Raw genomic sequence first — 27,614 nt, 5'->3', positions numbered from 1 at the left:
AAAAAAAAAAAAAAAAAAAAAAAAAAAAAAAAGCAGACCTGAAGATCAAGCTTCTAGACACCTATAAACGTCTGTTTGCAGGAAATATGGTGAACAGAAGAACATGGAGGAGGCACTCAACAAAATCCATATAGTGGGAAACTCATTAGGACAGATGACTCCTTTTCTTACACACACACACACACACACAAAGCAAGAAAAAGCGGGGGGACTTAAAAGCAAACTATAAGATCTATCCACTAATGAAATGTGCAGTCATTGTGTTTATTTTTATAGTAACTTTCTCTGTGTGGAAATAACAATTTTTCCCTTGAGATGGAAACAGAAAGTTTATTTTAAAAATAAAATTGTTAATAAATAAATAAATAAAATTGTTAGAAAAGTTGGTAAATGAAAAAGAAAGTTAGGTAATCAATAGTACAGGTGGTACATAGATATGGTAAAAACCATGAAGGTGGTACCTGAAGGACCATGGGAGAAAAAAACCCTCATTCTACCAAGTGCTACACCAACATGTACCCTGTGCAGAAAAAGGAGCATTTAAAACTCCTGATGCAAAGTTAAAAAGAGAAATAATCAAGTTCTATGGTTCTAAGAGAGGTGTCTCCAGATCCTAGGGAAGAAAGACAAAGAAGGATGGAAAGCCACTGCACTGGAAAAAATATTTTAAACAATATACATTCTTTGAATAAAAAGCGAAAACACAGGCAACAAGAGGAAGAAGTAAAAACGGCCCGATTTAATCTCCAGTAGATAAATGCTACTTACATTGTATTGTCCTTCAGACAGTGCTTAATACGTGTGTTTGTATTCACATGTGTGTGTACATCTGCATGTTTAAATATAATTACTGTTTTAATTTACAAAATGGATGGCAGTCATCAAAATTACTGGCCCAGGAATTAGACCTGAGGTGGAATCCTCATCCCTGTCTCTTACCAGCCTGTGCCCTTGGGCAACACAGACATGACCCCTCTGAGCCCATCTCGGGTTCTTCTGCTTTAAACTGGGAGATGACCCCTGTGCCTTCACCAGAGGTTTGTTGTGATTATTAAATGGGACAGTCTTGGTGAAGCCCTCAGCACAGTGTCCAGCCATAAGTGCACAGCAATGCTGGCCACTGTTGTCACGAGAGCTCTATGTGCCTTCGTACCTGAAAGGGTCACCTTGGTCACTCTTATTTTTCAATATATGCTTTTTCATCTACACACAATACATTATAGAATCACTTTATTAAGTTCCAAAAACCTAAACAAACAAAATAATGTCAAGGATTTTAATTACAGCATCGAATTTACAGATTAAGAAGAGTCAATATCTTTAAAAATAATTTTTAATTATTAAATTAACTTTAAACCAATTAACGTTTTCAGAATAATATTAAGGCTTCCTACCAAGGAATGTGGAATCTTTCCCTTTATTCAAATCTCTTCTTATTTCTCATGGTAAACTTCCGTAGTCTTCTCCAAACAGGTTCTTGGACTATTTTTATTTAAATTTATTTTAAGGGATTAAAACTTTTTTTTCAGCTGTGGTAAATAGATTACTTTTTTAGTTCAACAAAAGTTTGCTGAGAGCCTACTGTGCCAGTCACTTGTGGAGACATGAGGGGGAACAGGGTAGATATGGTCCCCTACCACCCACCTCACTGAGCTGACAGCAAAGTGACTACTGCTGGAATGTCGAATTTCTACACCTTTATACTCTGACCAGCCACGAGTATTACTTCTAACAGCCTTTCAGGTGGATTTTTTTTTTTTTTTGCGGTACGCGGCTCCTCTCACTGTTGTGGCCTCTCCCGTTGCGGAGCACAGGCTCCAGACGCGCAGGCTCAGCGGCCATGGCTCACGGGCCCAGCCACTCCGAGCATGTGGGATCTTCCCGGACCGGGGCATGAACCCATGTCCCCTGCATTGCCAGGCTGACTCTCAGCCACTGCACCACCAGGGAAGCCCAAAGAATGCTTAGCTTTGTTTTTGTTTTTTTTTTTTTTTGCGGTACGCAGGCCTCTCACTGCTGCGGCCTCTCCCATTGCGGAGCACAGGCTCTGGACGTGCAGGCTCAGTGGCCATGGCTCACGGGCCCAGCCACTCCGAGCATGTGGGATCTTCGCGGACAGGGGCACGAACCTGTGTCCCCTGCATCGGCAGGCGGACTCTCAACCACAGCGCCACCAGGGAAGCCCTGGATTTTTAAAGTATATAATTGTATTGCCTACAAATAATTCTTTAATCTCCTTTCAAGCATTTGTCTTTTTTTTTTTGGAGAAACATCTACCATACTTCATTGAATATAAGGTAACATTGATTTTTTTTTTTACATAACAATTTTTCAATTTAATCAAATCTCATTTTTATAACTAACTACTTCACAACAGTTAACATGCTAAGGCAACATCAATAGATGAAAAAAGGTAGTCCCTGGCCCCAAGGAATGTTGCCCAGGAGAAGACAGAGATATGTAAAAAATACAATTACAATACAGTGTAGCGAGTGCAACAATCAGGCATGCAGAAGTGCAAGGGTAGCAGAAAGGAGCGTGTGATCACAACACTAAAAAGAAGTCTGCACAAAAGACATAACATGTAAACTGAGTTTTGAAAAATGAAGTGGGTTTCCCAGATGCCCCATAGGGAGAAAGGAATTCTTGGAGGAGGGAAAAGCATAATTCAATTCATATAATCCTAGAAGTGAAGTAGGCTATGGCAGGAGAAATGATTGGACACAGGCATCATGAATACTTGTATGTCTGCATTTTACCAAGTCCATTCTAAAGGAAACTTTGAGGATCAACTCGGGGGTGGGGGGCCACGGGGGGACAGAACTAGTCATTCCTGCAAGAAACACTGGAACCAGTTTCTACCAGCCCACCAAAAAAACTACTTCAAAGGCAACATGGTATCACAGAAAGGGCTTGTTTTTGTTTGTTTTTAGTTCATTAGGCCTCACTTAAAATTCTGATTCCACGATGCACTTGCTTTGGGATCTTGAACAACACTCATAACCTCTGCAAGTTTCAGTATAGTAAGTTTATGTGATTACCTTCATCTGTAATATCCCTGCATTGCAATCTTAATGGAAACTCAAGTTCAGGTCAAAGACAAGTTTCTCTGTGACTTCTCCTTTTCTGAGGGTTGTCTTTTCGTCTTGTTTATGGTTTCCTTTGCTGTGCAAAAGCTTTGAAGTTTCATTAGGTCCCATTTGTTTATTTTTGTTTTTATTTCCATTTCTCTAGGAGGTGGGTCAAAAAGGATCTTGCTGTGATTTATGTCATAGAGTGGTAACATTGATCTTAAGATCATGATTATTTTATATACTTCTAAGAAGTATATAAAAACTGTAGCAAATTATAATTCCCAGATGCCACTTACAGATGCTAAAATCTATAGAATAATTGCATGTCTTAGAATCATTGAAATAATATTAGCTTCTCATTGAAATGGTGCCCTAAGGAACACAGGTTTGGGAAATGCTGACCTTTCATATCAGCATTAAGTACAATGCTGGCTGTGGGCTGAAACAGGCCTTGCAGCCTGGGCTGTAGGTTCCTGTTACTTCACGTGTCCCAGGAGACCTCACCTGGTGTCCTCCCTGCTTCACAGCAAGGCCTTACCAGAGGCTGGTGGGAAAGAGGCATAATAAAGGTTTGGATAAAGGAGGTAGTAATGGTGGTGTTTATGGTGGTTTTCTATTTCAACTAGCAGGAAAGTGTTTTGGTCTTTTCTAAGTGTATGTGTGTGTATACATTTTTTGTACTAAAATGGGCATGAAGCCTACTTTCTCAAATTGCAGAATTACTGTTTGGTGTATTGATGAGAACATGGACTTTGGACCAAAACCCTCAGTCTTGGCTCTGTCTTTTATGAATGGTCAGACTCTGGCAAAGGCAGGCAAGGTTCAGGAAGGACCAAAGGTCTGGAGACACTTGCCCCATCTAAAGGGAGCAGACTTTGAATGGCCCCAAAGAGGGTTGGGGGGAGCAGTCTGGTGTGCTCAGATCTCCTGGTTTTTTAGAAAAGCTAGAAATTCAGATTTTTATGGGAAATTTCCCAGTTTTAAAATGTTGGCAACTAATTCATTTATTCTGTACAGGCCCAAAACATTGTGTAGATCAGTAGACCTTGCCTTTGGCCACCGGGGCTGCTGATGACAGCCATGTAAAAAGTGCTCAGTGGGCAAGGATTCCCTCAGGAAGGCCACCGAGAGCTGAAATCTACCATCACCGCTTCGCCTTGCTGACCCTTGAGAAAACAGCTCAAACGGGGGAGTAAGTAAGAAATGGGGGTGTTTAGCCAGTCATTCTTGATTACATAATCCTAGGAAAGACAGGAAACAAGGTGTAGCTACCTTGCATCAGAAGCAAAGAAGAATTCCACTGCTTTATCGCCTACAGCATGAAGGCAGGTCGAGCTGTCCAGCCTCTTCATCCTTGTTTTACAGATATTCTTCACATTCTCAATATTGCCTAGCAAATGAAGGAAAGGATCACAAATCCCATTAGACTATTTTCTTGGAACAACACGAAGAAGCCAATTTCCCCTTTGAATATGTGTGGGAGAAATGTGCAATTTTTAGCTTTGGCTGCATCAGCCAAATTGTGTAAAAGATCCCCAAATAGTAAGAGCACTGAATTGGCTATTAACAAAACAAACCAAATCAACACTCCAATCAGGGCACAGGTGCCTTTATATAACAGAACCACAGCAGCAGCTCCCTCAACTTGGGTATGTGCTTGAAAATATCCACAAGAAAAAGCTTTTGAAAAAATGGAGCCAAGTCCCAGTTGCATGAAAACCTTTTGGACCTGGCCCTAGCAGAGTGAAGGAAGGCATCCTGCCTCTGAGGGGAGCTGCTGGCACCAGAACAGTGCTGTGCTGTTCAAGTCCTTCTCAAGAAACTTACGTGTCCTGTATAAGACGGGGATCTGTTCTGTGGAGAGTTTATATTTGCTCCTCACTCCAATGAGCAGGGGGCTGCCTCTCCTGTAGGGACAAGAGGGAATCGAGTTACCCATTGCCTTGACACCCTGGGCCTGGCTGGATGTCCTCTGAGCACTGAAGAGAGGTCCCCGCATCTAGCCCTCTCCCCAGTGCAAAGTGCTCCCAAGACATCCCGAAGTTTGTCCCAGAATTTATAGAGCCACTAATTATAGACATTTTAGAAAAGTAAAGCTTTACTGCTTCTTCACGCTATCTTCTTCTGCAAACTAGTAATAACATGGTAATAAATTTTAAAAGGAGTTTCAAAATTTGATAGGGACCAACTGGCATTTTATAATTCACTGATTTGAAAGACTTAAATTCCAAATGGTAAATTAGTTCCTGTCCCAGAAAAAAATAAAATCGTAATATATTCACATAATTTCCTGCCTAGATACTATGACAGTCTGGTCCACAGGTGCATTCTCAATGGCTCCCCAGTGCCTTCACAATGAAGCCTGCAACCACAGGGCAACCTAGATCCTGCAGAGCTGGGCCTCTGCCCACCTCCCCACTCCCCACCAGCTCTCGAGTTTCATAGGGCAGTGTCCCTACAATCTTGTTCGCTCTTGTCACCCATGCCTGGCACACAAAAGGTGTCAGTAAGCACACACTGAGACTAGAAGAGCCTCAAGTCCCACCAGTGCCCCTCCCCATCACCATCCTGGCCTAACTGCAGATCCCTAAAGCGCCACAATCACTCTGGGCTCCTTGTCTTTGCTCACGCTGGTTTCTCTGCCTGCCTTCCCCAGGCCGACACCTGCTTCCCCTTAGGCCCCGCGTGCACTGCCTCCCAACCCCCATCACAGAGCATCACCATCTTCTGCCCTGCTCTGTCCTCCTGCACAACTGTCCAGTCCTTAAGGCAGGGGTCCCCAACCCCCGGGCCACAGTATTGATCGGTGGCCTGTTAGGAACCAGGCCACACAGCAGGAGGTGAGTGGTGGGCGGGCAAGTGAGCGAAGCTTCATCTATATTTACAGCCGCTCCCCATCGCTCGCATTACTGCCTGAGCTCTGCCTCCTGTCAGATCAGCAGTGGCATTAGATTCTCATAGGAGCACAAACCCTACTATGAACTGCGCATGTGAGGGATCTAGGTTGCCCGTTCCTTATGAGAATCTAATGCCTGATGATCTGAGGTGGAGCTGAGGCAGTGAGGCTAGCACTGGCGAGTGGCTGCAAATACAGATCATCATTAGCAGAGAGGTTTGACTGCACAGAGACTGTAATAAATCAACTGCTACAGACTCATATCAAAATCCTATTGGTCACACAGAAACGAAGACCCAACACAGCCATAAATAAACAAATAAATTTAAAAAAACAAAACAAAACAAAAAAACCTTATTGGTGACTGGCAAGCGAAAACAAGCTCAGGGCTCCCACTGATTCTGCATTATGGTGAGTTGTATAATTATTTCATTATATATTACAATGTAATAATAATAGAAATAAAATGCACAATAAATGTAATGTGCTTGAATCATCCCGAAACCATCCCCCCTGCCACTGGTCCGTGAAAAAACTGTCTTCCATGAAACTGGTCCCTGGTGCCAAAAATGTTGGGGACTGCTACCTTAAGGGTAGGACCAGGTTGGGTGTCACTAGGTCCCCAGGGCTCAGTACACAGTAAATACTCAACAAATATTAGTTGGGTGGATGGATAGATAGATGGGTAGATAGATGGTCAGATTGATTGATGGATGGATAGACAGATGGATAGATAGATGGACAGATAAATGGGTAGATAGACAAATGAGTGGATGGACAGATGGACGGATGGGTGGATAATCCACCCATCTGAATATAAAATTATAGGATGGCACTCACATGCCCACTTGTGTGAATCCACACATTGCTGGGGGTCACAGGGCTCTAACAGAAGGACATGTGGGCTGACTCAGGCCCTCTCAGCTGATTCCTGGATCATACCTGGCATGAAGGTGATGAAGCTTGAGCTCTTGGCCTTCAAGCCGTCTTCTTTACTGGATTCAAATCAACATTCATTTTTGTTCCTAATTTCATGTTCATAATTTTGCATGCTTTTTCTAAAGGGAATCTCTGAAGTTGACCTGAAACCTGGACCTGCCCTTGCTATACAACTTTATTTTTAGTTTGAATGTGTTGTCAATTTCTAAAAAAAAGTCTAGAGATTTCAAATAAAAATCCAACTTTCTAGTTTCTCTTTAAAAAAATCAGAAGCTCCAGCCACAGAGATGGTGGGGTACATTCTCTGTGGCTAAGCCACAGTTGTCCCTTAGATAGAGTGAGCACCTTCTGTTTTGCCAGAGGCCCTTGTGCCTCAAGCTAAGTGATTTTATTTTATTTATTTGTTACTGGAAATGTCACTGAGTTCTGCCTCACCTTGTGGCCACGGCTTCTCCGGGGTAGTGGATGCTCTTGAAAACCAATGCAAATGCGCCTTCCTGAAAAGACGGGAAAGGAGAGTGAGGAACAACTTACTCTGGCTAAGCTAGGTTGCTGCAGCTCAGTCCACTACCCCAGACAGCTCTCCCTGGGAGCCTCTTCACTGTGGGCAGTCCTGGGGTCACTCACTCAGGGTGCTGAATGTAGGACAGCTTGCGCAGAGTGATGTCAGGAGGGGAAAGTGAAACAGGTGGTACCACAATCAAGTATCAAAGACCAGAACTTGTGGATTTCATTGTAAGCAATATAAATCTCCCTGTCCAGGCCCACAAGGAACAGTTCCCAGCTCTGTGATGACCTGGGTGGACTGCTGCAGTTAGAACCTCAGGAAATGAGAACCATAGTCAGGGGTCCTGCCCTGGGCCTCAGGGATGGTACCTACTCAGGGAGTAATTGTGAGGATTAAAGGGGCTAATCCACGACCTAAGTTTAGCTCAACACACGTTAGTGTCTGGGTTCAAATCATGGCTCCACCCCTTAACTGGTCAATCACTGCAGCCTTCTTTGTGTCTCATGGTGAATGGAAATGAGAATAGTCCTACCTTGTATGGCTTCTGTGAGCTAATGCATTTTAAATGCTTAGAACAGTGTCTGACATATAGAGACACACCAGAAGTACGAGTTGTTACAATTATTTCTATGGCAACGACTGCCATTTGTGCTCTGTGCCTCAGCTTGTTGGTTTGTGCAAACCAGAGTTAGAATATAGTTCTCCTAACTCAAGACTCCAAATGCTCTTCCTATTTAAAAGTTCAATGCAAAATTCTCTCCTACATTCTGACCATCCTGTACTAATCATGACCCTACTTGACTTTATGTACAGCCAGCTATAAATCTGGATTTACAAGGTTTGGAAAACTTGGCAGACTTCATGGCCTCATGCTATGGCCAGTTTGCCAACTCAGTAACACAACCAGAGAGACCCCAGGGCCAGCATCTCCAGGTCCCTAAAGGCCTTTCAAACTGCCCAAAATGAAGGGGCTTTAGACAGAACCTGAGGAGCCTGACATTCACCCTGCTGGTTTTGTCAGCAATGAAGTAGGACTAAATAGAAACACTCTTCCCGTTCTCTGCCAAAAAGAGCCCTGTGTTGCTTCAGATAAATCACTGAAGTTTAAAAGTGCCATCACTGAGAGACAGTTCCAAAATTTAAAATTACAAATGGAAAAGAGAAAGTACTATGCTGCAAAACTATACTGTACATTAGTTATGGGACAGGCTTTTATTTATAAATATGTCCTCTAAATTAAGGTCCCCCAAAATGGGAGTCATAGGGCAAAGGGTTTGACTTACTTTTAAAAAAAGACTGAAAACACCAAAGGGTCATATATTTTAAACCACAGTGTTGTACCCAAAGCAGCCTCTGACCCCAGATGTTCTAGATTCTCGGCCCTGAACAGTCTCCAAGCTGTCTCCATCTCAGGGGAGCTATTGGACAGCTTTGATGCTCAGAAGGATGGATTCTAGTAAGTCTGGAGCCCTCTCCTCCTCCCTCCACCGTCCCATGGCGGGCCTGGGTCTGCTCTACCTCTTCCTCCAACGAGCTGTCTCTCTTGGACAATCCCTCCACAATGTGCCTCTTTGCAGGGACCTTGTTCCATGGGTCCAGCCCTCCGGGACATCACCAATCTCTTTCTCCCACCTGGATCATTCATTTCAGCACACAGACATGATCTGATATCTCCTACCACAAAAATACAATCCTGCCTCAGAACTGCAACCCTCTCCCTTCACTGGGCCATTTCTTTGCACCCTTAATCTTCTACAACCAAACTTCTCAAAAGTCTACACCTGCTGTCTTTATTGCCTCTTCCTTCCTTCTAACTCCACTCAGTAAGGACTTGTGGGCATTTCTCCCACATGACGAATAACAGCTTTACTGAAACAGGAGGAAAGACTACAATTCTAAGTCTCCAACATCAGTTAAATTCATCTTGGGTATGTATGCACACAAGTCAATAATGCACACAAGTCAACTGATAAGATGACAACATGAACTGCCACAATCAAGGTCCCTTGTGCAACACACCATTGGTAGAAGCCACAGATCAGAAGGCCTATCACCATTTCAGAGATGTTAAAACGAAGCAAAGCAGTTTCTATTTGATGTTTACCACCAAAACCTCAGAACTTCTCCCAATTCTACAAGGATGTAACATTTTAAGGCCAGGCACTGTAGATGAGCCATCTTTAATCCTCAGGTACTTGGTGCAAGTTTGCCTAATAAATGTTTGTAAAAACTGGAGGAATGAAGGGATGATTTAGATAAGTGAGACTTGTAACTCACCAACTGCTGAATGACTCTCTCGACCAGTGTTGAAAATGTAATGTCCTCAGTTTCTCTGTTGTCGAACACATATTTAATCAGCTTGGCGATGGTCTCTGTATCTGTTTCTGACTCAAACTCATAGCCTTTGCTTTCCTGTAATATTTGGTTGGACAGAGTGTCAGATAATGGTTGTTGTGCAATGCTGGCCTGGCCAGCTCCCTCTCCTCCCTTATGATTTGTCCTTGGAGTGACTTAAGGCAAGAACAAGGAAAAACGGGGAAGGGATGAGAAATGTTTGCCTGAATCCCACAGCCTAACACAGCTGAGTCATTGTAGTCTTCCCTGAGATCATCCCGCCTCAGAAGCTTGTCCTTGCCATTAATCTGGACATTGCAAAATAACAGCAATCAAAATGATCAAATACATTGAGTCAAATCCACCCACCTCCCAACCAATACCACAACCTCTTCATACTTGAAACTCTCGCCGCCTGCATTCCCACCCCACATTCCATTTGGTGTATGAGTTGGTATGTTATTCAGTGCAGATACTTTAATAAAAAGAAGTTCATGTTCTTTTGATTCTGCTCTGACTCTGCAACGGCCTTTGAGGTAAATGAGAATGCCCTGCTCTCTCCTCCAGCAAGATCTGGGGAGGAGCCTGAGCTGGGGATGAGCTTTGGGTCTAATGTGGTGACGTGGCCAAGAGTGGACCTCAATCAGCTTCTGCCTTTTTTTCTGGAGGTAAATGAGCTGGTTGGAAAGTTTCTGGGAAAGACCAGTACCACTTGACTTAGATGTTACCCAGGGGAAGTATCTTACCAGAAATTTCCTCAGGTCTTTGTAATTTGTAATGATCCCATTATGGATGACCACGAATTCTGGAAGAAAAGTTTAGTCAAGAGAGAAATGCTATGAAGAAATGAAGTTCAAGTCAGATGTGAAGAAAGACAATTTGACAGCTTGAAACCTACAAACTCTGCTCATACAGACACTTGTGTTAAGCAAACTGCATTTACAGGGATTAGAGCTGACATCTGCCATGACTGCAATTTAAACCCAAGGAAATAACACATTTCTCTTTTGATAAAAAGCATCCACCAACCTGGCCACGCACTGAGCTCTGACTTGTGGCCTACAGTAGCATGAAATAGGCTTTGGTATTTATGTCAAAAGGGATCATTAACCCTTCATTATCTATTAACTGTCTTCACAACCATCCCATTCTCCATTGTTTTCATATCTATTGTGACTTTGTTTCTTCACATTGTTTTCTTAACCCTGTCACATTTTCTTTCATCTCAGCCTATTGTCTTAACTTCTCATCATTAATTTGTTTCCTAGAATCTGTATTTTCTTTGTGAAAACTTCTTTGTGTAATTTTCATACGCAGTGTAGTTGCTGGGTATAAGTCTTCCTTAAAAGTATGCTCTGGGCTTCCCTGGTGGCACAGTGGTTGAGGGTCCGCCTGCCGATGCAGGGGATGCGGGTTCATGCCCCGGTCCAGGAAGATCCCACATGCCGCGGAGCAGCTGGGCCTGTGGGCCATGGCTGCTGGGCCTGCGGGTCCAGAGCCTGTGCTCCGCAGCGGGAGGGGCTACAACTGTGAGAGGCCCGCGTGCCGCAAAAAAAAAAGTATGCTCTTCAGATATCACTGATAAATCGTTAGAGAAATTTTACAAATCTTTTCTTATTTCCCATGTTGTTTTATTTTCAATTACTCATCCTGAGTCATGGCAGGCATTTCCAAATTTGGGTGTGGGGGCAATCTCCTTGGAGCCTAGCTGCTTTGGGGACACAGAATCATTGTCTGCAGTGAAGCGGGGGTTCACCCTATCATCTCAGTGGGCAGGAGGCTGAGGTTGAGGTGGCGACATTTCAGGGCACATGGTCTCGGTACAGTGTGTTACCTCAGCCAACACTGTTGCTCCAGGGACCAGCCTCTGCATCTGGCTTGGGGTTTGGCTGGATGTATATCCTAGGTCCTCAGCGCCATGGGGTCTATTGTCCCCCTCCTGAGTGTAGGGTGCCTGACCCTGTAGTGGGGCGTCTCATGGCTCAGGGCATGTACCAGATGCAAGGAATGGTCCCCAGCAAAGAAACCTCACTACCCAAGTCTCTGACCATGTAGGTGTATGTATAGCCTGGTCCCTGTGCTACCTCTGGCTGCTCTGATGAGAGAGGTGCATGGGGCCCTCCTGTTCTCTCCAGGAGGCTTTCCTTTCCAAATCGGGCAAGGTAAGCTGCCTCCAGGCACTGCAGTGCCCACAGGGGCAAAGGACACTGACCAGGGAGGTGCTGCTCTCTCCTGTGGCCTGACTTCCAAGACAGTTAATGGCAGTGAGGCTTGTCAAGTGTTTAGCTAATAGTAAATACCCTACAACTACTCTTACGTGTCTGATCCTTACTCTAATATGAGGCTTGGCAAGAACCTGCATTATGCCACATTCTGGAGTCAGCTTGGGGTGGAGGATCCCAGCTGACTCCAGAAATCATTCTCTCCACTGGACACCCTCTCGCATCATGCCCAGGTGTGGGTCATGGGTGCTTCTGACCTGACCAGGCCCAACCCAGAGTGGAGACCCACTAAAAGGCCCAGTCTCCATCTCATATGCCCATGTGTCCTACTGCCAGAGGCCTGACACCCCTGGGTGCTGACCACAGAGTCCCTGAGAGCCACCAGTGGGAGCTGCAGACCTACCAGTCCTTCCCCCATGAGAGGAGACTGGGACATCATTTAAGAGAACCACCACATAAAGAATTGTCCTGGGGGCTCAGGCAAGTGATGTGGACCCATGAGCTGGGGCTGACATGGTGAGGGGGGAATTAGGAGAACTGGGTGGCCCTCGTTACAGGGACCAGGATTGGAGCAGGCACCTCAGATGTTAAACAAGATCAGCACTGCCACCTGCCCTGGCTCAGGACCACTCTCTTCAGGGGCAGGGATGGGTATAGCTGGACAAGGAAGGAACCCCAATCTTTCCTCAAGTGCCCAGCCCTCTGGAACACTCTGGTCCCTAACTGAGGAGCAGTGCCCAGGCCTTCAACCCTTTACACCACCAAGTCCCACTCAGGCTGGGTCCCCAGAGCCAAAGGCATTCATGGGAAGTGCCACTGTTTTCCTGTGGATGCCTGCAAGGTCAGCACTACCAGGGTCCAGGTTGAATTTGCCTCCTTTCTAGGGCCCAGTGCCAACAGTTTGGATACTCGGGGAAGACAGGGATGCTGAGAAGCCAGTTGGTGGTGGGTGTGGATCAACCCTGGCACAGGTCAGGGCCAGGCACAACCACTAGGACAGGGGAGCAAGGTTATACTACATACCGTTGCCTTTGTCTGAGCGCTGTGGGTGGCTGTTGACAGCATTGGGGACCCCGTGGGTGGCCCAGCGTGTGTGGGCAATGCCAAAGTGGGTCTCAAACTCCACTTTTAAGTCCATGCTGTCCTGTTCTAGATGAAGGAAAAATAAGTTTGCCGCACTTTAAGCATTGACATGGTACTGTTACATGAGGTGACTTCATTACATGAAGACACATCAGCTACACCAAAAGTACATCCCACCATCAACCACAAAGGCCCCATTCTGGAGAATTCTGCCAGACCCTTGCTTTAGTTAGTACTTATCAGTAACCTAACTCACTTAACTGAAATAAACTTACTTTAAAAAGAAAATTACAGGTCCCTACCATAAATGGAAAAGCAGTATCATTTGCCAGAAACATTAAAATACATTAAGTACTAAATATTGAAAAGAAAATTCTCAGCGCACCATCACCTGAAATAAACCATCCCACATTCTGGGAAACAGTTTTGCAACATGGACTTAACCCTCCTATTTTTCCATGCTTGGGTAGGTTAATATATTTAGTCTCCAATGCTGTTGGAATTAAAGATTTTAAAGTGATCCAGGCTGTGATTATTACTCTGACTTGGAATGTCTTTCACATACTGTAAAGTTCTTCATCAAGAGCCTTGACATTTCCTCTTTTCTTGACTAGCTGGATATGTCTTTCTTTGGCTTCGTTATTATTTCCATCGATTGCCACACCTGTAACATAAACATGATTTTTTGTACTGGAATTTAAGTTTTGTCTCCCACGCTTCATTACAGGGAATGACCCTGGGTGAGGGCTATACAGAACTGTGGATTTATTAGTTCTTATTCCCCAGGCTTGCTGCCCAGAAGAGAACTAGACAGTGTTAGGATATTGACTTGGAAAGAGGAGGCTGTGACTGTGACAGTGCTAACCAGCAATCAGGGAACACGTGCCTAGAACCCAGGCTGTGGCTGCCTCACCCCGGCTTCTAACCAGGGTAATTCTCGGAGTTTGCCTGCAGGAGAGGTGCCACCACGTCTGCCACCAAGGGCAGTGGGCTCATTTAAGGACATTTGTGCACTTTGCATTCTGCTACTTTAGCTGGTGTTTCCATTGCACTAGTGTTCCTGCAATCTTTCATCTGACTTGCTTTCTATTAAGAATTTATAGGAATATATAATTATCTGGCTCTCCTTTTTCTCCTAAGGCTGCTTAATTAAAAATGGGAAACAGACTAAATATCCACCTATTATGTGGATGAAGGAGTAAACTCTGAGATAGGCATCCAGTGGAGGACTGTGCAGCCACTTAGAAAGATTATGTTAGGAAGTGTTTAGGATAATGGAAAGAAACAATGTAAGTGCAAGAAGAACACAAAATTACAGAATTGCATAATTATAATTAGATAAAACAATAAATATCTGCATGACACCTCTACCGTCCCCAGACCCCAGACAACCACAGGAGGGACACAGATATTGATGGGGGGTGCTTGTGATGGATATTTTTTTACCTTTGCTTTTTCTTTCTACTTTTCTATAGAAATTTTCAAATTTCTTTAATGAACAAGTATTATGTTTATATGGCAGCAGCCTGCAGAGCCTACCTGCTGAGTCATAGCCTCTATACTCAAGCCGCTGCAGTCCCTTGATGAGGGTTTCAAAAATCTCCTTCCTTGTCCGGGGGACTCTGTAGTTCATGTAGGCGAAGATTCCTGTTAAAAGAGGGAAAACCATATGTTTATAAAACACTTGGTTCGTGTTTAGAAGAAAACACTTCTGGGGAAACAGATACCAGTGGAGGCACATTGCTGAAGGGCTTCCAGGCTGTCTGCAGAGGAAGGTGTGGCCTTCCCCAGACATAATGGAAGAAGAGCAGAACTCCCTTCCTGCTTCTAGAAGGACATTGTATGCAGCCCTCCTGCAGTGACAAAAGGACTCACAAAGCATGTGAAGAACACACTCACACACCATGGCCTTGCAATTCCACTGTGGAGAGTTTCTCCTATGGACATACTCGAAGAAGACGCCTTTCATTGTGGCAACATTTATAATAGAAAAGATCAGCAAAACAAAGCAACCACCTAGGGCCATCTGGAAGTCCCCGCTATGTGTACTCCTTGGTTTGCACAGAACACACCTGAGAAGAGTCAAAAGGAGGTCACCCCAGCCTCCTGTGACAGGTAGGAACAGGGGCTGGGGCCTTTGCTCCACTTTCCACTTGGCCCTACTACTTGGAGCATTACCATAAATAAGCACTACTTTTACAATAGCAAGCATAAAATCATCTCTTGGCCTCATAGAGAATCCTTATCTTCAAGGGAGGCCCACCAGCCTAGAAGATTCTGTTTGGCTTTATTTTCTGCATTCATATATTAAAATAATATTTTCCCAAATAGGAAGAAACAGTCATCATGTTGGTTCTTTCCAAACTCCTCCACTTCCCTGCTTGAGACTACAGACCCTTGGTCTGTCTCTATCCTGCTCTGTGAGTGTCCCATCCCATTACCCCTCTGTCCTTTTGCCCTACACAGGAAAACCTTCCCTTCTCAAAGTTCAGCTCCAACCCCACCTCCCAGGGCAGGCTTGTCCAGGCCCTGGCCAGAAGTGTTCACCTGCTCGTACATCCTGAGACATCTACATCCCCTGACAAGGTCACAGGCGTTTTGGCACATGGTCCTTGTTCAATAAATGTATGTGGATAGAATGACCATGAATCTGTATTAAGCAGGGAAGCAACAGTATGGATCATGAAAAGGGACTCATCTTATTGAGAACTCACTATATGCCGGGCACTGGGCTAAGCATTGCTACACAGGTATCAATCAAAGCTTGAAGCAGTCTTAGAGGTTGGACCTGCCATTACCCTCCCCTTACCTTCTGGAACTGGGCCAGAGTCAGGAGTGGAACCAAAGAGACCTGATTTTAGGACTTAAATGATCCTAACCTCTGGGCAGCACTGCCTCGGGGATGAATAGGGTTAAAAGAAGGTTTAATTTCTCAATTTTAATTTTTAAATTTTATTATTTTTAAATTTTCTCAACATTTTTCTGGGATGACAGAAAGGTCTGAGCAAAATTTTTAAATTTCCAGATACCTGTACCTGCACCCCCATGTTCATTGCAGCATTATTTACAATAGCCAAGACATGGAAACAACTTAAGTGTCCATTGATGGATGAATGGATAAAGTAGCCATGGAATATATATGTAGTATTATTTTTATTAATTAATTAATTTTATTTATTTATTTTTGGCTGCGTTGGGTCTTGATGTGCGCGGGCTTTCTCTAGTTGTAGCGAGTGCGGGCTACTCTTGGTTGCGGGCTTCTCATTGCAGGGGCTTCTCTTGTTGCGGAGCACGGGCTCTAGGTGCACAGGCTTCAGTAGTTGTAGCACGTGGGCTCTGGAGCGCAGGCTCAGTAGTTGTGGCACATGGGCTTAGTTGCTCCACGGCATGTGGGATCTTCCTGGACCAGGGCTCAAACCCATGTGCCCTGCATTGGCAGGCGGATTCTTAACCACTGAGCCACCAGGGAAGCCCTATATATGTAATATTAATGGAATATCATCCAGCCATAAAAAAGGAGGAAATCCTGATGTTTGTGACAACATGGATGAATCTTGAGGGCAATACGCTAAGTGAAATAAGTCAGACAGAGAAAGACAAATACTGTATGATCTCACTTTTATATAGAATCTAACCAAAAAACTAACTCATAGATAAAGAAATCAGATTGGTGGTTGCCAGAGATGGGGGATGAGAGGTGAGCGAATTAGGTGAAGGTGGTCAAAAGGTACAAACTTCCAGTTATAAGATAAATTCTGGTGATGTAATGTACAGCATGGTGGCTATAGTTAATATTCTATTGTATATTTGAAAGTTGCTAAGAGAGTAGATCTTAAAAGTTCTCATCACAGTGAAAAACTTTTAACTACGTGAGGTGATGAATGTTAACTAATCTTATTGGGGTAATCGTTTTGCAATATGTATATACATATACACATACATATGTAACATATACCAATACATATATACATATACAAATCATTATGTTGTATATCTTAAATTTATACAATGTTATACATCAATTATATCTCAATAAAACTGGGAAAAATATTTGCCAGATATAAACCTTGGAGAGGGCAACCTGCCTGCAGATAACTAAGGGATGTTCGTGATTATAGAGCAAACCACATGTCATATCTCTGTAATATCTGTAATGACTCTAGGTTATATTCAAGTCAATATAGTATTTTTGAATGAATGATTAATCTAAATGATTTAAACTAAATGATTAAAGTAAATATTATATTCCTAAGCAGTAAGTAGGGTCACATCATAGAAATTTAACTTGCTAAAATTAATCTAGACAGTCAAAAAATAGGCGATGAGATTATACAGTGCTAAAAATTATATTTTGCATTCTTAGGTACTGTATGCTACTGTACACAGGATATATTTGCACACAAGTATTAAGGGGCAGGGTTTATATTTAAAAACACGCACACTGTGGTTTCTGAGCAGTTACAGACGTTTTCTTTTAAAAATGGCCAAGGATAATTTTGGCAGTCAGCTATTTTTGTCTTCTAGGTCAGGTGAGAAGCGCTTCCCCAGCTTAGCATCTGTGCTTCAAGAGCTCACAATTTACCCTACGCTTCAAACCTAAACACTTCTGGTCAGAGGATGTATTTTTGTCACCTTACATATATATAAAAAAAAAGACAGCTACTTTTTAATGTAAATTTTTAACAGCTTCATTGGGATACAAGTCACATACCATAATATTATCCCATTTAAAGTGTACAATGCAACGGTTTTTGAGTATATTCACAGAGTTGTGTAGCCATCACCATAATCTATGCTTAGGTAAAACTTTCTATAACATTAATTTTTCTGCAAAAAAATCAGGAAGTTCCCTGGAGGGATATGGTCAAATTCCAGTCAATGTAAAGAGCACATAGCTATGGGAGGTGGCTATATGAAGGATGCAGCAACTCACAAACCATTTTTGTAGTCTTTTAAACTGCAAAACTCTCCTGGCACCTTGGGAATTATTCTAGAATTATACCTGCACCCTCACAAAGGGGAGCTAACAGGCATTGCAGATGACACAAAGGCCCATACACCAACTCTTGTTTTTTTTTTGGTGGGGGGGCTGGGTAGAGACAATGTATATTTCCAAAAGTCAAATTATTGTCTATTTTCCTCCCATAAGCATGGAATAAAAGATATATTTTTTTTTATTCTAATTTGTTCAGTGGCCTTGTCTTCTTTGTTGGCTTTATGCCTTAAAAAAATAATACACAGTTTTATATACAATCTACTGTGTTCTTCAACTTCTTTTTATTTATTTGTTTGGCCAGAATTCATCCTCTTATTCATTCTTTTGAAAATATCTAGAGCCTTTTTCCTACATGGCATTCACTCTGTTAGGTCTTACAAATATCAAGGAAAATAAAACATACATGATCCTTATAGTCAGAATGAGAGGTGGTCATCAAACAAATATATGCATAAATTGTTTTAAATGTTTTGAAAGGAAAAACACCAACTCTTTCAAATCCGAAATTCTTTTACAAGAGCGCTGTATGTTTGCCGATTCTCCCCTGCAATTCCCCGTCCTCTGAGCCAAACTTCACTTCTGTGTTTATTTTTTTATTTGTTATTAAATTGGACTGGTACATGTAAAAGTATGAGATTAGAACACTCCCTAACACCATACACAAACTTCACTTCTGAACTCACGTCAGGCACTTATGCATCTCTGGCTCTGAGACCCAGAACAGCCCCCTTGGTGGGAGGTGCTGCTGCCAGAGCCCCTGGTGGGCTGGAACTGGCTGGAACGGCTAAAGGTCCTTGCCATCAGGACCACCAGCTGTGTCCACACCCAGCTGGGAGGCTTGGCAGCCACTCAAGCACCGTTTGGTTGATTACTGTGGTGAGAGGGGCTGCCAAGAAGTGGTTTTCAAGGTCTTTGTGCAAGAAGGCATAAATCTAATTTTTAACATGAAATCTCTTGCATACCAACCTCTTTTCAGTAAATTCTTTTAAGCACTGTCTCTCTCCTCTCTCTTGGCTGGATTCTCCCTGCACACCACCACATGAAAGTGAATAAAACAGCACCTATACTGTGCTCTTATTATTTAAAAAAATAATGGAATAGAATAAAGCTGCTTTCCCAGGAATTTTGTTTGCTATTCATATCAGAATTCCCTTCTGGAATCCCATTCATCTGCAATAAAAGCTGCAGTGAGAATCCATTTTTTACCTATGAAATCAGTAAAGATCCACCAGTTTGACAACAAGTGAGAGTTTATATTTGTACACTCTCTTTGGAAGGCAATTTGGCAATCTCTCAAATTAAAATGTACACATCTGTTGCACAAAGCTTCTGCACTTCTAGGAATGTATCCAACAGATATCTGTGCAGAGATTCAACTGTGCATGCATTAGGATAGTTGCTCAGCGCTGTCTGTGGTAGCTGAAGACTGGGGACAGCCTGATGCCTGGCAGGGCCCAGGTAAGTGGTGGCACGGCCACATGTGGCCACTGTAGGGCCACATGCAGGCAGCCCTATACAGAGAACAAGGTGAAGCTGTGTGTTCTCTTGGAAAACAGGCTACATCTCCAAGATGTGTCAAAGAAAAAAAGTGGCCTGCAGAACATCTGTAAATTACCCAAGGTGGGGCAGGGAGACACATAGCGTGTTTCTGGAAGACCCAAGGAGCAGTGGTTGCCACTGACGAGGGTGCTGGACAGAAGGCAGAAACTCCTCTCCCACTGCATGTGTCCTTTTTGTACAGTCAGGATATTTTGCCACGTGCCTGTATGTAGTATGTTACCATGTACCGCTCTATGAATTAGAGAGTGGTGGGTACAGGATTGTCAGCTAGCCCAATAAACTTCACCGTGGCTCCCCAGCTCTGCTCACCTGGAGGGACAACAGCCATGAGAAGGCAGAAAGCAGTCTGAGCACACGGTCCAGTGCGTAAAAAGACAGGGTCAGGGTCACCCCGCCTGGGTTCCTCCTCCCTCGCCTGCTCACTAGTCTGTGACAGCAAGAAGCACAGAGGGTGGCAGCTATGGCCTACCACCTTCGCCAAATATCCATTTCAAATCCCAGCCCACTCCTTGCTTCTGCGTGGCCTGGAGCAAGTCACTGAACTTCCAGTGGAGCGTGGTGATGGCAGCACCTACTTCCTAGGGTTGTTGTGAGAATTCATGGGAGTCTTTGTAAAGCAAGAGGAACAGTGCCTGCTGCATAGTAAGTGTCTGTATCTGTGAAAATGGAGCAGGCAAAGAGCTTCCTCCTCCTGGGGAGCATGCGGCACAAATGCAGGTATGTATACAGCACAAGGGAAGCCCTTGAGAAATTATCATTAAATAAAACCACAAGGAAAATAGTACCAGTTTACTGGTATTTATTTTTGGCTTTCTACTTGGGGAAATGATGATTAAACCAAATGTGTGATCTGGTTACAGACTGATTAAGATGTAAATCATCCCATAAACATTTCTCTGGCCCACAGGGGCTTCATCACTGTGCTGCGTGCTGCGAAGTGCCAAGATAGACCAGTCAGGGGGCCTTGCAAGGCGAGTCATGAGAGGACATGATGCACAGGGACCACCCGACCCCTCAGGAGACTTGCAGGCAGAGAGGCTGAGAGCTGAGAAGTGGGAAAGGGGCAGAAGGCTCCTGGACCGACTCTCTGCAAAGGTGGCCGACAGCTCACCCACAGGCCTTCTCCTCTCCCGATTTTTAAAAAGTTACATGGCCCTGTTTATTTCCTATATAGCACTTCCCTTCTTGTCTGTTGTCTGACTCCCCACTGGATTGTAACCTTCATGAGGATGGAGACCACACGTGTCTTGTTTACCTGTCTTATTCCTTGCTATATTCCCAGAGCCCAGCGCAGAGCCTGGTACATTTTAGGTGCTCAGTAACTACTTTTTGAATGAATGAATACATGAATAAATGAATGGATTTGGTGGGGCGGGGGTTGATCAGAGAAGGTGACCTTTGAGCTGGGCTGGAGACAACCACCCTCAACCACGGACAAGCAGAGAGAACCCCCAAGTGTAAGCACGAGGGACAGAAAGGCAAGAGAGGTGGGTAGTGCTGAGTCTGGTGTCCCTGAGTGTTAGCTCCATTCACCAGGGCAGTGAGGCACTGCTCTAAGGGTAACCCTAAGACACTCAAGCACAAAGGCGTATATGCCCCAGCATTACCCATCCCCAACCATCATGCACTGTGAGGACCCTAGGAATAGAGTGGAGAGCCTTCTAGATAAATGAACCAGGTCCTGGGGAAGGATCCCGGAACTCCACTGGGTGGGATTGCAAAGTAAATCACAATCACCACTATCACCACTCATGAAGTCTTTCCATGTGCCAATACTTTCATAACCTCATCTTGTCTAATCCTCACAATGCCTATATCCAGGCTGTGGTTCCCATGGACAGACAGGGCGTCTCTGGCTCCAAGTCCAAAGAGTTGAGTAAATCACAACCAGGTCTACCTGATTGCAGGGGGCTCATCACTGCTGCCCCCCAAATTAGCATAAGATGTCTTAGAATCCTACTCCAAGGGATGAGAAATAGCTTGCAGAGGGGGCCTGGCCCGTGGGGAGATGCCCATCTGGCCTCTGATGGACACCCTCAGATCTCCCCTGGTGAGGTCCAGGCCATGTTGATACACCCTTCCCTGACCCCTGGGAGGTCACTCCTTCCCTGGGACATTCCTGCTTCTAACTCCACCTTTCTCTTCCCATCTAGGCCCCTCCTCACAGGGCAGAGGCAACCACAGCAAGGCTGGCTCCCACTATACACCTCCCTTGACCAAGAGGGATGGCGAATACCTCCAAGCTGGTTGGAGAGATGCCCAGCCCTGGGGCAGAGGCTGCCTTGGCCCAACCACTGCAGCTCAGCGTATACCCCTTGCCTACACTGCCATCCTAGCATCCAGAGCTTCGAAACAGCTTTTCAGGGTCCCACTCTTAAAACTGATGGGAAAAGTGAGTGAGAAAAGGTTCCAAAGGTAGAAAAACCCAGATAAATTCAGAGGGACTCCAGAAGAGACTGTAGATGTGATGCAGGATGGACACGAGCCCTTTAAGAAGGGACTGTGGCTACTTAGTCCAGCCCACCTTGGGGGGTCTGGGAATTCTAATGTTCCCTCCAAATATGGCTTGAGAGATCATGTAGGAACTCAGGACCAAATGCACCACAGAGGTCCATCCATGCAGGTAGGGGAGCTTCGACCTTCAAGTGACAGATAATGACAATGACAAGATGGAGGGGTAATGTCTCTGGATTCCCAGCCAGAACTAGGATCACTGAACTCCTGGAACCTTCTCTACAACCCCTGGGGTGCTTGGGGTATTGGATGGGGGGAGGGGTTGTTTGGGGCCTAGAGGATGAGGGAAGAAGGTCTAAGTTTACAGTGGGTGGGCTAGGGTCCATATTATGATTCTGTGGCTATCATTTTGGAAAACTTCTCCATCTTTCCAAGGATCAGCTTCCCAATGAAAGACATTGCCCTCACTGTGATTGAGGGTGAACAGTCCCAGGCAGAGATACCACGTGTACCTCATACAGAGTAAGGCTCACTCCACTGGAGCTATGTCACCACCCAGCCAGGATGGGACCCTCTCCAGACCAAGGTCACTCTTTCCACCACCATCCAGTGCTTCTCAGAACTGAAGAGGTTGACCTCCTTAGTCCACGAGTCTACTAGAGATTAGATAATATTCTAAGTCCCAAATTGGAAGACATGGCCAGTTGGATTTATGCCTCATAAAATTCCTCAGTGTGTGTGTGGCATGCCAGGGGAGGTGGGCAGTATACCCTTCCAGGTGAGGCCCCGGGGAAAGGGAGGCCACTGGGCCAGGAGCAAGGGCTGCAAAAGGAGGCTGTGGCCTCTCTGGATGTCCAGGCCTCCCTTGTGCAGACTGGGGAAGGCCACTTTATTCATGAAGTGAGAAGGACAATTTCTGCTGCTTCCTCACAGAAGTGAGAGTAAAGGTGGAGATCGCACAGCTGGGTCCTCTCACAAAGGCAAGAGGAGTCCCCAGGCCTGGCTCAGGGTCAGGAGGGGGTTGGCTCTTCTGGGGACAGCCTTACCCTGTTTCAGGCCTCCTTGGGACTCCAAGGGTTCAAGTTACCACAACACTCTAATCCCTGAGATAACAGGGGACTCTGCTTCCTGCAGTAAATGTGGGAAAGGCATTTTTCTTTTTAATAGAAAATTCCTGGTGTCCCTGTCCCGTTAGGGCTTCACCAAAACAAAGGGGAAGCAACATACAAATACTCTTAATTGTACTAAAAAAAACTTTCAAGAAAAAAAAAAAGTTCAAACTGCCAAATTCAGCTATGAAAAAGCCAGACTTTTTTTTTCCAGTGAAATATTTCCTTTGAAAATTAAAAAGAGGCAGATGACTAGATTAAATTACTTGGCTTTGCACCTAATGAATCTTCAGAACGTTCTCCCAAGAGTGTTTGTAATCTCAAGTTACTACTCCTTTATAAGCAAATTTTGCTAAATATAAAAATAACTCCTCAATTTAAAAGCACTATTTACTAATCTTATATCACAAAATGTCCAGAAGGTTTCTCAGAACTCGGGAAACCCCTGATGAATAAGACTGATGGGGAAATGGCATGATGATGCAGCGGGGAGAAGGAGGATGTGGAGGAGGGTGGAGGCCACGCTGAGCCCCTGCCTGGCTGGCCGCCCAGCTGGCCTCTCTGCAGCCCTCCAGAGAGTGCCACAAAAGTCCCATAAGTAGGGGCAGGGGTGTTAAAGAGCTGCTAAGACTGGCTCCGAAGAGCCAACTGTGTGCATCTCTTCCCAACTCCATGCTCAAGGACCTCATGCTGGTGACCTGAAATTAGCCACGGTGAGAGTATTCACACCATAGAAACTGGCAAACCAAAGAGCCGGTTGTTAAACATTTATCTGCACACTACTGTGTAGGGGGCTCCGTTTCTCAAGGCTCCTATGGCTTGGAGAGGCAACAAGCTAGGCGTCCTGACCCCAGAGTCTGTGCCCCATCAACTCCAGTCCAGTCTCTTCTGAGGCATCCATCCATGAACAGAACTGTTATAAGGAGGAAGGGAGTGTCAAATATGACAGGGTTCTGAGAGCCAAAAGAAGTTTGGGACAAAAGGATGAGCTTTCCCGAGCCAAGTAATCTCCCTGGATTGCTGTTTCCTCACCTAAGACGAGAGGCAAGCGAGTCCCCGTAAGCATTTGACAAGTTCTCCTGAAAGACTGCTGTGCAGTAAACACACTGTGTGTGGGTGTCGGTGTGTGTCCTGGCCCCTCTTGATTCTGGGGAATAAAACCATGCCTGTTTCTTGCAGAGAAGAGATGAGTGGGAAGGGTATCACGTACACACATAGAGAGCAAGATGCAAGATATTTATATGACATGGGAACTGACTTTTAGAGAAAGTATGAACACTATTTGGTCCATCTGGGTGTGTGGCATGATGCCAGTGAAGGAAGGGGTATTTAACTGATGCCTACATTCACCTTCTGACTGGGACCAGAGGAGTTGGGTGTGTGTGGTACAGATGCTGGTAGCCCTCTGGTCAACATTCTTGTAGCCATCTGGGATTGGCAACACTGGACTATTCTTGCAGAAGGCATCTGAAAGCAAGAACCCAACTGTAGCTGGATGAATAGTCGTCCTCAAAAATATTAGGTCTTAACTCCTAGAATCTATCTGTAAATGGAAAAGCATCTTTATAGATGTGATTAAGTTAAGGATCTTGATATGGGAGATTATTCTGAATTATACAGATGGGCCCTAAATGAAATCACAAGTGTCCTTATAAAAGGAAAGCAGAAGGAGATTTAATATGGAAGAGGAGAAAGTGATGTTACCATGGAAGAGGAGACTGGAATGAGTAGCCACAAGCCAAAGAATGCCAGCAACCACCAGAAGCTGGAAGAGTCAAGGAACAGATTCTCCCCTAGAGCTTCTGGAGGAAGTGGGGCCCTGTTGGCACCTCCATTTTGGCCCAGTAAAACTGACTGTTGGACAGCTAGTCTTCAGAACTGTGAGAAAATAGATTTATGTTGTTTTAAATCAGCAAGTTTGTGGCAATTTGTTACAGCAGTCAGAGGATCTAATACAAATGATGAATTCAAGGCAAGGGCTTTACCTTCTAGCAAAAACTAAGCATTTTTTCTTCTTCAAGTCTTTTATTCCCACCTCATAGATGACTAAGTGTAGTAATGAAGGACAGGGAAGATTTAAGAATTCATAGACGGGACATGCAATCCTTTTTGTCACATCCCCAAGCACGCATGCCGCCATGCCTTTTCATATGCTGTGCCCTCAGCCTGGCACACCTATCACCCTCTTCTCTCTGTAGAGCTCATACTTGAAATCAGGCCTGTGACACTGTCCCAGGTCCCTCTCTCTCTTTTGGGGAAAGTCAGTGTCTCTGCCTCCACTGTGCTGGGGTCCCAACCTCAGACTGCATGGGGGCCATCAGGTACCATCAGTGAGTGGGGCAGCTGGGTCAGGGTGGGAGAAATGGGAAGCTTGCACCTGTCATCCCAGGGATCACTGTAAACTATTCAGAAACATGGACTCAGAGTTGCTCATCTTCGGATTTTTTCAAGAGAAGCCAAAATCCTACCTATTTAATGTGAAATCTCCCAATTGTGTTATTCGGTAACTACAATAATTTTTTTTAAAAAAGTTTAAATTCTGTGCACCAAACAGAAAGATGTCTGGCTGCCGGTTTGATATGGGGCTGCCAGGCTGCAGCTTGTGCCCTAGGTCTTCCCTCTATGGCAACATTTACCTCATAAGTTACTCTGTCCCTGGTCAGCCTCTGGACTGCCCCTCCAACTACCTGCCCCTTCTCTGAGGGGAGGACCATGCCCACAGAGCCCCAGGGCCTGGAAAACAGGGCCTCTCCAGGAGCAGTTATTCTCTAGAGTGGGGAAAGTAGGGAGGGAGAGGGAATATAGTAACATTTTCATCAGCAGAAAGTCAGCAAAATGCCAGCAATTCCCAGATGTCAACAAAACCACCCATGAGTACCTATGTGTTGCTTCAGATAAACTCTCAGTTCATTAAAACTTTGAGGGTGATCTGCTTAGTGTGTGGAGAATCAACTAGAACTGGGTCCAGCTTCCTGTGGGAGAAGCAGCAAAGACAAGGGAGAGCAGGAGGCACTGTGAGCCCAGTCATCAGGAACTGATAAGGAAAGGCCTTTAGCTCAACCCCTGCTGACCACTGCGGAACCAGCCCCAGAGATCTGAGCTCTGAGGTGGCTTCAAGCCCAGCAGGGCTACAGCCAGTCCAGAGAAAAGACCTAAAACAACTGCTCAGACAAAGGTATGCACAGACCTCTCTGGGCCTCAATTTCCCCAAATGTAAAGTGAAGAGGTAAGTGGTTTATTCCAGGAGCACCTTCACAATTTTTGCACTATCCTTGTACCAAAAGCACAATCATTTCTTTAATATTTTTCTATAAAACTGACCAAAGTTTTTAAAACTTAAATAAATTCATTACAAAAGAAAACAAACATAAAGGAAAACTAATATCACTTGCCATATATACACAGATCATAATCCAAAAAAAAAAAAAAACCCACAAACAAACCACACCAATGGGTTCAATTTTAGCCATCTGCTGCTCTGAGCTCTGAGCCCAGGACAGCTTCCTCTGTGCAAGGGCTGCTCCAGCAAGTGTCAGAAAGATGTTAAAGGCACATTAGCACCCAGCTGAGACTTTCTCTTGGCTACTTGAAAAGGAAATAACTTTTCCAGGCAGGAATTCCACAAGACTCCCAGACTTCACTGAGGACTAGAGGGTGGGGTGTGCCAGCAGGGAGCCCTGTTGGGAGGACACAGGTAGTTACAAACCAAAGCCCATCCTTTCCCTAGGGGCCAAAAACACAGCAGCCCTTTAAGAAAGCAGAACAAACTCAGAATTGAGAGTCTGAGCGCCCCCAGGCTCAGAAGGACAACAGAGAAAGGTGGGTATACATAGGAAGCAGGATGGCTAGGGTGGTGGTAGGGGCAGAAGGGCATCTGAGAGGAGGAAGGAGGGAAGCTGCTCATGCTGGAGGGGCAGACCCAGTGGGAGGGTCTTGGTGCACCAGTCTGGCTCTAAGACCACCAGGTGGCCAAGGGCCTTGAATGCCACACTAAGGAGTTTGGAACCCAAAGCTTCTTGGCAAAATTGCCACCTTTGCCTTATCTCTCTCCCCAGGAATGCCTACCGGCAGCCCTATATGTACATTACCAATGACACCCAGGAGTACTGACATTTTTGCTGAGGGTTCAGGAATTTAAATTGATTGTCTGCTTGGCCTGCGGGAGGCTGCACCCCAAAAGTCAGCTGCCTGTTCCTTGGTCAGTCTGTCCTTTTTCACTTTTTCAGGAGCGCCTGGCCTCAGAAACAAGGCCTGTACAGACCTTGGCCCACGGCTCACTGCTGGCACACCCGACCCCAGCGGCCCTGAGAACGGTCAGACAGAGGCCTTTCATGGCTTCAAAAGTTCCACCAGGTCCTCCAGCCACAGGAGGCTGGAATGGGAAACTGAATCCCACTCAAGGAAAAAAAAAAAAAAAAAAAGGCCAAGGGAACTTTTGC

At 44.8% G+C, this 27,614-nt stretch overlaps 1 protein-coding gene across 2 annotated transcripts in view; it reads right to left on the bottom strand.

The window, feature by feature from the left end:
- GFPT2 (glutamine--fructose-6-phosphate transaminase 2) overlaps window positions 1-27,614 on the bottom strand; it is a 42,999-nt gene that overhangs the window by 14,390 nt on the left and 995 nt on the right. The window contains exons 2-9 of one of the 2 annotated variants that reach the window (XM_024765351.1): window positions 14,596-14,703; window positions 13,622-13,720; window positions 12,997-13,122; window positions 10,498-10,556; window positions 9,695-9,829; window positions 7,345-7,406; window positions 4,902-4,981; window positions 4,347-4,464 (exon numbers count right to left, since the gene is read on the bottom strand). In XM_024765351.1, the coding sequence (XP_024621119.1) occupies window positions 4,347-4,464; window positions 4,902-4,981; window positions 7,345-7,406; window positions 9,695-9,829; window positions 10,498-10,556; window positions 12,997-13,122; window positions 13,622-13,720; window positions 14,596-14,703 (787 nt within the window). The remainder of the gene's footprint in view (window positions 1-4,346; window positions 4,465-4,901; window positions 4,982-7,344; window positions 7,407-9,694; window positions 9,830-10,497; window positions 10,557-12,996; window positions 13,123-13,621; window positions 13,721-14,595; window positions 14,704-27,614) is intronic. The other variant, XM_024765357.1, reaches the window with a different exon arrangement.

The sequence above is a fragment of the Neophocaena asiaeorientalis genome, unplaced genomic scaffold (genome assembly GCF_003031525.2).
Source record: "Neophocaena asiaeorientalis asiaeorientalis breed wild unplaced genomic scaffold, Neophocaena_asiaeorientalis_V1.1 scaffold241, whole genome shotgun sequence".
In the NCBI taxonomy this organism is placed as follows: Eukaryota; Metazoa; Chordata; class Mammalia; order Artiodactyla; family Phocoenidae; genus Neophocaena; species Neophocaena asiaeorientalis.
Note: the sequence above shows the minus strand (reverse complement) of the source record. Positions and strands in the feature narration are given on the sequence as shown.